This window comes from Pteronotus mesoamericanus, unplaced genomic scaffold (assembly GCF_021234165.1).
Source record: "Pteronotus mesoamericanus isolate MK-2021 breed Mesoamerican mustached bat unplaced genomic scaffold, CSHL_Meso_final scaffold_167, whole genome shotgun sequence".
Classification (NCBI taxonomy): domain Eukaryota; kingdom Metazoa; phylum Chordata; class Mammalia; order Chiroptera; family Mormoopidae; genus Pteronotus; species Pteronotus mesoamericanus.
In genome coordinates this window covers 29,678,284-29,691,167 of record NW_026555308.1, presented here as the reverse complement: position 1 = coordinate 29,691,167, position 12,884 = coordinate 29,678,284, and the positions used below count along the sequence as shown (strand labels likewise).

The window sequence follows — 12,884 nt, the reverse complement described above, 5'->3', positions numbered from 1 at the left end:
TCTGTCAGTCTTAGTGCTGCTCCTATGAAGGCAATGTTTCCCTCTACCACCACAGCTTTTAAGATTTTCTTTGCTTTTTGACAATTTTACTATGATTCATCTAGATGTGGTTTACTTTGTATTTATCCTGCTGAGAGTTAGTACATATTCTTGAATCTATGACTTGGTATCTTTCACTAGTATAGAATTTCCAGCCAGTATTTCTTCAGATATTGCTTCCTTCCTGTATTTTCTATTTTCTCCAGGGGGTTGCTATAGGCTAAATGTCTGCATCTTCCCAAACTTCTTATGCTGAAACCTAATCCCTAATGTGATGGTGTCAGGGGATGGACTGAGGCGGGGGCGGGGGCTTTGGAAAGTGATTAAAGTCATGAAGGCAAGCCCTTATGAATGAAGCTAATACTCTTATAAAAGAGGTCTTACAAAGCTCCTCAGCCCCTTCTGCTCTGTGAAGACACAGTAAAAAGATGGCCATTTATGAACTAGAAAGCAGACCCTCACCAGACACAGAACCTGACAAGGTGTGCACCGTGATCTCAGACTTTCAGTCTCCAGAACAGTGAGAAACAGATTTCTGGTGTTTATAAGCCATGGAGTCCATGGTATTTTGTTATAGCAGCCCAAATGGACTAAGACAGGTGTCTGTAGTGACACGAAAGGTAGTCGGTCTCGTATACTCTATCCCATATGTTGTTTTTGGTCTTTGCTATTATTTTCCATCTTTTTTTCTTCTCTCTCGCTTCAGTTTGAATACTTTTTACTGACTTCAGTTCACACATCCTTGCTTCGGTAATGCTTAACCTGATCTTAAGTCTTCTGTTGAATTCTTACATTTCACTCACAATACTTTTCAGTTCCAGCATTTCTATATGACTCAAAAGATTTCACTTCATTAATTCATTTCCCTGTCATTACTTAATTTCTAGAACATAGTGTTAATAGTTATTTCAAACTCTGTATCTGGTGACTCCAAAATCCAGATTACCTGTTGATTTACTTTTATTGAGCAAAAGACAAAAAAGGCATTCCACAATAAGGATACGTAAGTGACTAATAAACATATGAAAAGATGCTCAAAGTCAATTAACATCCACCGAACTGGAAAAAATTAAAACATCTGAATAGCCATTGGACATGGTGTGAAGAGTAACGATTACATACCACTCGTGGGAACTGCACATAAGAGTTGCAGATTTGCACAAGCACTTTAGAAAGTAATTTGACAATAATTAGTGGAGAGAAGAAATGAGCAATCCCTACTAACAAAAATTCCACTTTTAGATATAAACACTAGGGAAACTCTTACACAACTCTTACATGTCGAAAAATTTTATGTCGTTTTATTTAAGGAAAACTTGGGGGCCATGGCCGGGTAGCTCATTTGGTTAGAGCATCATCCTCACATGTCAAGGATGCAGGTTTCATCCCCAGTCGGGCACATCCAAGAATCAACCAATGAATGCACAAATAAGTGGAACAACAAGCAATGTTTCTCTTTCTCTCTCTAAAATACAAAAATTAAAAAAAAAAAAAAAAAAACCTTGGAAAAACATGTCTACTCATAGAAGACTGGATAAATTGTATATTCATATGTTTAAGTTTTGTAAAATAATAAAAATGAACTATAGCATCAAAATAGCTAAATCTCAAGCAATTCTGAGTCATGTCAGGTGGTGACAGAAGAATTCAAAGAGAACGATCCCATGTCTATAAAGTTTAAAAACATACAAAAGTAAACAGTGTGGTTTACCAATGTTTTAAATATATCTTATAAAATTATAAAGGAAAGCAAAAAAATAATAAGTACCCAATTCAGGAGACTAATTACCTCTGGAGAGGATACAGTTGAGCAAAGGCACACAGGGCTTTCCAAGCATTGATAATGCTGTTTCTTAAGCGAGGAGGCATGGGATGTGGTGTATAAGAATCTTTTCCTTCTTTGGAGTGTACAATATGTGTCATTAAAAAATTATTTAAAAAAGGACAGATATAACACTGAATTGTTATATCTGTCTGAGGAGGAGATAAGCTTACTGGTGATTTTTATTTTCTATGTTATAATGCTATAAAGTTTGCATTTTCTCTTTTACACTGAGCAAGTAAATTCGCAAGCGAAAAAAATAAAAAGTTGATTATTTAATTTTAGGTTACTTTATAAAATTTTAACGTTATAAAACTTGGAAACATTTTAGTTCTAAAACATATAAGAAAAGCTTTAAATTTTAAATCAAGGGTCCAGCATTAATAATAATCACACAAGTACACACAAAAATTAGAAGTTAGTGAAAGAAATCCTCTCTGTTGCCAGGTGCTCTGGGTTAAAGACTCCTCAATCAAGAGAGTATAATCTTTATTTTGCCTTGGCTGCCTATAAATCCAGAGAGGAGATGTAAACATACATACACTAGACTAAACAGCAGCTAAAAAGTGGCCACTACGTACTCTCCCACTCACACATATCATGTATGTCTGTGGGGAAAAAAGCTTACAACTAAACTAAGGAACTCAAGTAAAGTTTTCTGAAAATAACCCAGAGCTGACAAGTCAGTAGGAGGGCCTGGATGGTTTCAAGACACAGTTTTTAACCAAGACTTGGACCTCCAACTGTTTTCTTAAACAAAGATTTACATCCTATCCCTGGTTAAATTACTTATAAATTAATCAAATTAATTACTCTGAGTGGATAAGCAGGAGGCTGGACAAGATAGTGCTGATGTCAGCCAATGAAGTCTGTGTTGCTTTAACTAAATATATCAGCTTAGTTTTAAACAGATCTACTGTGCACAAATATGGTAAGGGACCCACATCCTACTCAAAATCTTAGTTCTTAGTCCTTAAGGAGTAAAATGATAATCTTAACTTGAATATTTATAGTACAATTTAATGCAAGGATTTGTTTTGGTTTAAAATATTTCTATAGTGTATCTTCATGGAGATTGGGGGAAAAGGAAACTAAATTACTCCTTAAATGTCTCACAGCTAGAACTTCTTAAAGTCAGTGTTACACAGTATACCGAAGAAATGTTTGGGTATCATTTCTTTGTTTTCTAAATTAGGGCCCATTTTATGTGATATTTACTTATATTTTACAGCTGTCACCTACCCAGTTATAAAAAAAAAATGTTTACAACTTGGAAACAGACTTTTAAGATTGTGAATCTGAAGAAAAGGTTTTTTTCCTAAATAATTAGAAGGTTATGATTTTTTAATTCACATATTGACTGCACTAGTTCACCTTTGAGTAATGGAAATCTGTTTAAACATTCTTTTGGCAATAGGCACCAAGCATTAGATCTTATTTCCAAGCTTTACCAGCTGGGTTTTGTCATTAACATTTATTAACAATCTAAGATATGACTTTTGCTGTCTAATCCGTACTACACAAATGTTTTGTATGGCCCTCCAGAGGATTATGCTGTGACAAATTACTGGCAGAGATTATAGTCCCATGGCTATTCACCAGAGGCAATGTAAAATTAACATGGTACTAATCCAATTTAAACAAAATGTTGCACAAACAATTCTCTGAACAAAAGCAGAATTCCAACTTTATATTCAAACACAATGTTTTTAATAAAATATTTTTGTAAAAAAATCTAAGTAACTTTCACACAATATGAATTGTGACTATTTGATAAAGTTATTAATTTTAACCTTCCAAAAACAGTTAGTGGCAGAGCACAATTCACTCTGGTAATCCCAACATCTATTACAATTCTTCATACAGTGTTGTGTCTCAGATGTGGTCTACAGAACATCACTGATTCCTGCAGAACCTGAAATCTATCTACAGTGTTGTTTCTCAAACAGCAAGTTTGTGGGATAAAGAATAGAAGTAGTCGGTAATGAAGATCACTGCAGTCAAAGAATGAGACTATTTTCTTTCATGAAGTAGAAGTTCAGAGTTGAACCAGTAATTTAACATTGTTTTCTTCTTAATACTCTTACAGTAACTCAAAAAAAAGGAGGCCTCTGAACTTTTGTGATCCTATTATTAAGATAAAATAGCTAAAATTCCTTTGCCAATGGTTTTTAGGCAAGAGGGTAGAAAATGAATAGAAAGGGAGAGTAAATAGAAAATAATGGATCAAATGTAAGATAAAGAAAATAGTAAGTGTATGAGGATGTATGTTAGGAAGGAGGGGTGACTGGGTAGATCTCCTTTTGAAGGAGACTACTTCAGTATCTCACTGTAACACTAACAAAGAGCCATGAACTTGGAAGATCCTATTCAGAACATTATTTATTTACTTGAATTTTTAGAACTAACTGTGAAAACGATGTCATCTGTCAATGTACACGTATGTATATAACAATCAGTTTACTCCAAGTAAAAAGCTTTTGCATGAATATTTCTTAATAAGAAACATGACACTATGATGACATTATCTCTTTCAATAATTATTACTCATTTCTCCAAATGGAATGCCCTACTCAGCAACTAACACACTTCCATCTTTTCATTACTAATTTTGGTAATGCCGTATAATTATCACTGCTTTAATCTCTTTACCTTCACTCTGCAACTTTTTCAATGAAAGGCCCTATCTTCCATTTCTTCCACATCTACTATTTTAAAACTTTACATGATTCCAAACATCATAATGATATTTGAAACATTGCCTTTGAAACAGTTCTGCCTTAGCTTTGAGTGACAAAACACAATGACAATCCATTGTCTTGTTTTCCTAACATTTATCTTCATTTGCATTGCTCACCACCCTGTTATATGCTTGTTAAATATCAGATGAACTTGAGGTGCCCCAGGGGAGAAAACTGCTATATTAGGAGCATCTACCATGGTGCCAAGATGCAGAGTGGGCTCTCAATAAGTGCTTGCTGAATGAATGAAAAAATGAACAAGTGAAATAACTACAGATGTTTCTTTAGACTTAACACACTCTCATCTCTTTATACACAAACTTTTATGGAGCATACCTACTGACACTTGCATATCTGTACATTTAGCCCTTACACGTGTTTTTTTTTTTTTTTTCCTTTCTGTGCATTTTTCTACAGGACATCTAATAAAACTACCAACCCAATGCAAAGTACTGTTATTATTCAAATTATAATCTACCCTCTTTCCCTATTGCTGTTATTATATAACAATATTCTCCTGTTCTCTAGACTTAAAACTGTTGATACCTATCCTTTCTTTGAACAGCTAGTCACAAATACCTCCAATATTTGTTCTGTTCATCAATATCCAAAGCTACCATCTAAACTGGGTGCCCATCCACTGAAACCAAGAACTATACACCATAGCTTTATGGCTCATCTCCTTTTTACAGTTATCACTTAGTGAGCATGTACTACAATACAAACACTTTTAAATCCGCTTATTTAATTCTCAGAACAACCTGTGAGGAAAAATTTCAATGTACAAATGAGAAGAATAATTGGAGAAGTTAAATTACCCAAGGTGCAGAGGTAAAGAGGTCCATCTCAAATATTGTCCCTTCTATGACACCTTTCCTAAGTCCTATTACATAGATGTACTCTGCATGGCTCTTTTCAGAGCTACTAGAACGAGGTGGTAAATAATATATATATATATAGCACTATATATATATATATATATATATATAGCTTTCTTTCCTAGTGCTAAATTTTAAGCTACCCCCGAGGCGAAAGACTTTTGTTTTATTTATAATCTATAAATGTAGGGCAGTACCTTGAATATAGGGGACCCTCAGTACAAAATACGATTATTCATTCATTTATCTTCAGTTCTGTGAACATATATAAAATATTTGCTACTGTTAACTTCAACAGTCCTCGCCTTCTCTGTGTTTCATTTTCAGTGGTTTCAGTTATACACGGTCAAGATGCAAAAATTTTAAATGGAAAATTCCAGAAAGAAACAATTCATAAGTTTTAAACAACTACACTCCATTCTGAGGTGATGAAATATCATGCAGCCCCACTCTACCCAACCCAGGAAGTGAATCATCCCTTGGTCTAGGATATTCACGCTGTATACAGTACCCGTTTGGTAGTTAGCAGCCCTCTCAGTTATCAGGTCAGCTGTCATGGTATTGCAGTGCGTGTTCAAATCACCCTGACGCTGCGCCATAATGACTACGTCATGCACCTCACTTCATCCCAGCACATAGGCACTGTATCGCCTCACATCATCACAAGGTGAATACAATACAGTAAGATATTTCGAGAGAGAGACCACATTCAAATAGCTTTTATTACAGTATATTGTTATAATTGTTCTATTTTATAATTATTGCTGTTCATTTCTTACTGTGCCTAATTTATAAACTTTATCATACGTATGCATGTATCGGGAAAAAAACAGTATATATTGGGTTCAGTACTATCTGTGGTCTCAGGCACTCATCAGGGATCTTGGAATGTATCCACTGTGATTAACAAAGGACTACTATATTATTTTGTACTTAAAATCTCAACTCATCGACAAGCTATGTTAGCATAATTTGCTTTGTTTATTCTCATGCAGTCTAGTATATAGTCCCTTATGAGGCACTTAGTATGATGCCATAGGGTGGTTAATAGCATTTAATGGCTATGGAGACACAATAAGAAAAATACAACTCTGAAAAGACCCTATGTATCAAATTTCATTTAGAATAAAACTGACACATTAAAAGAAGAGCAAAATTTAGAATGAGCTAGCCATTATTGATCCTTACAAGTTTTAGGTCAAGTACCTTAGATTCAAAATAAAAATCTTGTTCTTAGTTTATTTGGTCTTAACTTTGACTATAATTTCTTCAAATGATTAAGATATATTTCTCACAAAGCTAGCAGCACATGTTATCTAGTAGGAGAAGGGGGAAAAGTGTAGAATTCTGTAAAACTATCACTCTTAAACTCTTATAAAATTATGCAAAAATTCCCTGTGATTCCTTCCTTAATTGAGTAAGTTACTGTGTCTTCTTAGGGATAACACTTAAAGTATGTTCTTAAATTTGAGGACATGTTAAGTTTTTTAAGTTATACTTAAATTTCTCCCCTCAAAGTTACTCCCAATAGAAAGAAACCAAGACTGAAGAAAAGAATGGTAGTTTTTTAAGTATAGTAAAATAAATTATCCAATTTCTTTTGGGAAAGAGAACAGTTGGCAATTAAAGAAAAGGACCTAAAAGTCTGAAGTTTCAGTTTTTAATTTACAAAAGGAGGATCTTATGTATAACACAAAAAATAACTCAAACTCAAAAAATTGCACTGGAGATTCAAATGCAGACATCTGAACATAACAGGTATCACCAAATATGCAAACTTGTAGAGAATCAAGGAAAAAAAAACATAGAATAATCCATCATCAGCTATAAACTACATACCTGTTTAAGTCTGGCAAGTTCTTTCAAAGCTCGTCCCCACTGCTGCTTGTAATGTAGTTTAGACTTAGTTGCAGATTCCAACTTTCTTTCAAGTTCAACCTAAGAGTGATTAAAATTGTATCAAGTGAAACACTATACCACTGAGTACAATCACTGAAAGATAATATATACAAAGAGTCTGGCTTAAGAAAAGAGTTTATATAGTGTAACATACGACATCATCTAAAACTGTTATATAATTTACTATAAATATTATGGCACATGAACATTTTCTTGTTTAAAATATAGTCGTATTTTTACTGCCTAACAGCCTATACTAAAAGGAACTGAATTAGTCTTAACCTCCAGACAGTTACTGTAAATGTATTTAAAACATGTATATTACATAAAGATCATGGAGTGAAAAATACATTTTTTTTTGACAAAAAGCAGTTCTGTTAGCATTCCAATTTAGTTGGCACTCTAAATCTTAGAACCAAATTATTCCTTTTGGAGGCCTTTTTTTATGTAGAATTTTGTCTTATAAGAAGGAAAGCTAGTAGATTCTTTTATAACTATATTTTGGCAAAAATCAAATAGAATGCTGAAAACAGTAAAATGTGTAATCAGAAAGCAGTTTACTAAGAAAGAGTACAAAGTCAGAAATATTTTAGGAATGTTAAACCCAAGTGAAAGACAAATAATGCTCCTAATAACAATCAGCTAACTTTTATTTTTCTATTTTTCCTCAAATATATAAAGGAAAACATGAAAGTGATTCAATTAAAAAAAATAAGGTTATTTATACTTTCAGCAGGCAATCTGTTGTGCATGAACTGAAGCCAACTTGGCTCTGTTTTGGAATGTACTCTTCTCAATGTTTCAACCCAAGTACTAAACAAATTCATGTAGCCAACAGACAGTTTTACTCTTTAAGTGATAATGTAATAATGTGCCTGAATTAGAGTAAAATACTGTTACTCTAAACTGGTCCAATTTTTTTATATGAAGTCAAATTTTCCCCAAAGACACCATTCCTCCTGTTTTGCAGGAAAATAAAACTGAAGACACTATCCAAAAATTTAAACTTCAGAAAACTCCTATGAAAATAAAGTGAAAGGAAGAGCAGATTGCCAAATTCCTTTCACAAAAAACCAGAACATTCTCTGCACTAATATACGAATTCACAGAGTCAAGGTCTCTTCTGCTTTACAAATTCTTAGTGCTTGGATTTACACATGCTGACATTTAACTAGATTCATACATCTTAAATTGAGTAATACCATGAGATTATCAAATATGATTTTCACTTATGCCCCAAAGACTTATACATACTAGTTGGTAATTTAACAGTAGGACATATGTCAGAGGAATAAGAAAATATTTTTTTTACCTCATAGCTATAAGACGATGTCTAGCATCCTGAGGAGCCCAAGGATGGGGGTCAGGACAGGGATGAACCTAGAGGGACTGCTTATACTCAGTGGACTGACTCCATCGGAAAAAGCTCTCTGGGTAGGTTACACTGGTTTTGCCATGAGTATCAAAATAATTCACATCTGCGTAGTTATTCACACTAATTTAAAACACATCTATAGTCAATGCATATACTTTTATTCTTAACAAATAAAAGAAATGTAGCTAGCAAATCTGAGACATAAACCTCATTTTTCTAATTTATTCCTACTACCAAAACAATGATTACTAACTTTCTTTTTATTTTGAAGCACACAGATGCTTGTACAATTCTTAAGAAATATATGGACATAACCAAGAGCCCTTGCAGTTAAGAGCCCTTATTGTGAGTAGATTTGAGGCTTGGGAAGCATTTGCACTGATACGTCATATAGATTTATCTCTTGAAATATTTCCAGTTTTAATATTTTATGTGCCTAATGCCCTTTCCTTAGCTCAGGCTCTTCTCATCTTCTCGTCTCCTTGGCCTCAAATCTATTCTGCCTACAAATTTTGCCAACCACTACTAAATCAATTCATTCTCTACTAAGTAATCTACAATAGCTACTTCTTGCTTACAGTATTGAGTCTAAACTCTTCTGCTAGGTTTCAGGGCACTCCATCCTACTTGTTCAACCTACTTTCTTGGTATTCCTCAACAGGAAACCCTCTACTCCAACCACCAGGTTGGGGTCCCCTACACACCCCTTTCTCTTTGCCCAAATTACTTCCTGAGCATGTCATTTCTTTTTCTTTTCTGCTTACTTAAACCCTTCAGATTCAGCTCAAATACTATCTCAACCCTGAGCTGTCTTAAAATTGCCATATTCTATACACCATATGATTTTTCTTTTTTGAACTGCAAAGAGTTTCTATTACATTGCCTGGTATTTGATTATACATGGTCACTTAAGGTTCTCTGAGCCATTTCCCCAGTTATATTACAAACTCTTTCACTTTCCACGTCTGCCCTAAGTGGTGAACACGAGTCGATACTCATCAAGTATTTCATCAAGTATTCTTAAACACATAAACAATCTAAGTATGTACTACTTAATTAAAATGCTTTCCATATTTTATTTTTTAAAGTCCAATTTTTAAAGCAGTCTAAGAGACATTTCCTAGCTAAAAGTAAATCAAACTATTATTCACTTCTTACGTAATAAAAGGGAATCAAGAATTACATTTGGTAAACCTGTAATGTTATTTTTAGACCATTTCAGTGAAAATGGAAAATCTTTTCCCATTATGTTGAAAATATATGTTACACTGAAGAAAATGGGTACTCACAAAAGGAAAAGTTCTCAATCAGACATAGCCAGGAAATCAGACTTAATCAGATACTTTTTCATTCATGCCTTCTTTTTCGTGCTTTATATCCTTGTTACTACTTAAGAAATAAGATTCTGCCCTCTTCTGGCTCCAAAAAAACTTACAAAGAATTTTCAGAAGAGCTAAGAGGCCTTGCTTTACTATGCACTTAAACACGAGGGATGAAATCACAGGTCTGGGACAGAGGCTGTCCAGTTATGCATTTTTTCCATCACTCTTCAAATTCATGATGCTATTTATATTTTTCATGTTTATTTCTATAGTAGATATTACCTAGTCTATATTCAGAAAAAGATGAGTAAGATAAAGCTTCTGCTCTAATTTTGAGATAGTTTCTAAATTTCCCAAACATTTAAATTCACTTATTTAATTTTTAATTAAATTAAAATGGAAATATTCTTTGACACTTAACAGAGCTTGTAAGAATTGATGAGATATACTGTCCGAGTGGTTCAAATATCTCTGGTAAGTACCACAGGATTCATATTTATAAATACAGAAATACTTTAATACTTGGTTTTTCAAAATAGGGGTGGCAAATGGCTAGCTGGTTTTAAGTTCGTTGGTAGAGAAATGAGGAAAAGATAAAAAACCTGAGAAATGAAGAGATGCTCACATATGTGAGAAGCATAATCAACAAGGCTTGGCAATTAAATAGATGTGGGGGTTAGAAGAGGAAACAAAGATAGCATGGCAATTGACAGGCTGCAGAAACATTTAAGGAGTTCAGAAACAGTAGAAAAAAACAGTTAATACCCTCTTCAACTCAAAAGATTTTCGTCACCACACTTATTCCCATCTCCAAATTTTCTGTACATTCACGCTTTTTGCCTCTTGGTGTTTCTTCTTTCAAAGACCAACTCTTCTGTGCTCAATCTCTTGTTTTCTTTTTGATGCCAAATTTTCTATACCCCTCTGCAATTTTCCTTATTAAAAAGGCAGTGACTTAACTGTCAAACGTATGGCCTTTCTCAACCATTCTTGACTTCCCATTCTGAAGAGATTATTTTTATTTTCTCATTCTTAAAACTCCTCCTTTTCTTTTGGGCACCACACTAGACTGCATTTACTATTTCTCTAGATCTTTTAGCTTCCTTCCCTGACTCTTGCATTTTCTCTGTGAAACTGAACTTTCCCCCTAAGTGTTATTTTCAGCGATCCTTCCTAAACACTCCTTGAACAATTTTATCTACTTTTAAGGCTCTTATCGTACTTTATTAAAATGACTCCCAAGTCTGAATGTCTAACCCTTTTCTCTTTTCCTACTACATGGTCTCATTTTTAACCATATTTAGTGAACTTCTCTACTTTCTGCTAACATCTCAAATGTAATAGGTCTAAAACCAGAATTCTTTACAACTTCCACCTTCCCCGAAAGTTCTTAATTAAAATTCATTTCCATTAATATTTATTAAGCCAATCTTACCAACTTGATCATAATCTCTGACATTTCTTTCCAGATGAAATACAAATTCTTTAATTTAGCATCTAAGGTCTTCCAACATTCTCTTACCAGGCTTATTTTCATTTTGAAACCACTACTATATACTGATTAAACTCTATGTTCTAGTTAAGCTATTTTCCAAATATGCAATAGACTTTTGAACCTAGTATAGTACCTTTCCTATTCTTTGGGTTCCATATCCAGTTTTACTTTTTTGTTATACTTAATGTGTAAATTGCAGAAGTGACTTTGTTTTCCCTTTCTAGTCAGAGCATTTATTAAGAGAAAGTTAGGTGATACTTGCTATCATTCCCATTTCACTATAATTATTTGAGTAAGTTTCTCATCTCCTTTTGTAACTTGTTATTTACTTGACTCTATCCTGAATATTTTTATATCATTCATGATAGTATTTAGCGTGGCGTTAGAAACAGTACACATCTTTGCTGAATAATGAAAAACCAGTTCTATCAACCAACATTCTGTCAGAAAGCCAGAAATCACTCTAGGTCTTTCAGACAGACATAATTTAATATAAGAATCTCGTTATACAGATAATGAAAGAGCAGAAATGCCAAAGAGGATATAGTGAGGTAACCTAGTGATTAGCAATAGCAGAAGTCCCTACTTCTGGGTTGGAGGGATTACAAAAGGAAGTACCAGGAAGTACTTCTTGCTGCTAGGAACCCAGAAACTGGGGTTGTCCAGTGAGCTAGAACCACAGTGAGGATTGTCCAAAGGAAGATGGGGAAGGGATGACTCATGAGAGATGGCACCATAAAAAGGTACAATTATTGCCAGGCCCGCCCCCCCCCCCCAAAAAAAAGAGAAAGGGAGAGAGGAAAGAACTACCCTAGCATCAACTCCCATCCACTGATCTTCTGTTAGTGCCCCCTAGTGGCTGAATATACAGAAACAAAAGGGCAAGGAAGCCTTCAATACAAAGCTGAAGGGAAAAACAGGCAATGGCTGGCAATGAAATTCTTTAATTTATAAAGGTTGCTTACCTGTTGTTTTCCTGTGTATGTTCTATCTTTTTAATAATGCCTAAAAATTATCAAACTAAAATGTAAGAGCACATATTGTCAAACTTAGGTTGTCTGTTGCACATTATACATTTTTTAATGTCTAGAACCTAACTAAATACTCTTTCTGTTTGTGAGGAATCCCAACATAAGTGAAGGGCAGGACTTGGCATCTAACCACAGAAAACAAAATAGCTTCTTCCTTCTTACAAGCTATGAGCAGAGTACACACAGGCCTATGGTTTAAATAAATGCTCCTGTCTGGGACACTGAATCTCAAGGGTAGTGATATGCAGAGAGAGTATTCAAATTGGCTACTGCAAAGCTGGA

General features: G+C 34.2%; 1 protein-coding gene across 2 annotated transcripts in view; it reads right to left on the bottom strand.

Annotated features, from left to right (window-relative positions):
- The window catches only part of CEP120 (centrosomal protein 120), a 73,272-nt gene that overhangs the window by 14,577 nt on the left and 45,811 nt on the right, over nucleotides 1-12,884 (bottom strand). For both annotated transcript variants that reach the window (XM_054589898.1, XM_054589899.1), the window contains one exon: nucleotides 7,320-7,418. In XM_054589898.1, coding sequence (XP_054445873.1) covers nucleotides 7,320-7,418 — 99 coding nt within the window. The remainder of the gene's footprint in view (nucleotides 1-7,319; nucleotides 7,419-12,884) is intronic.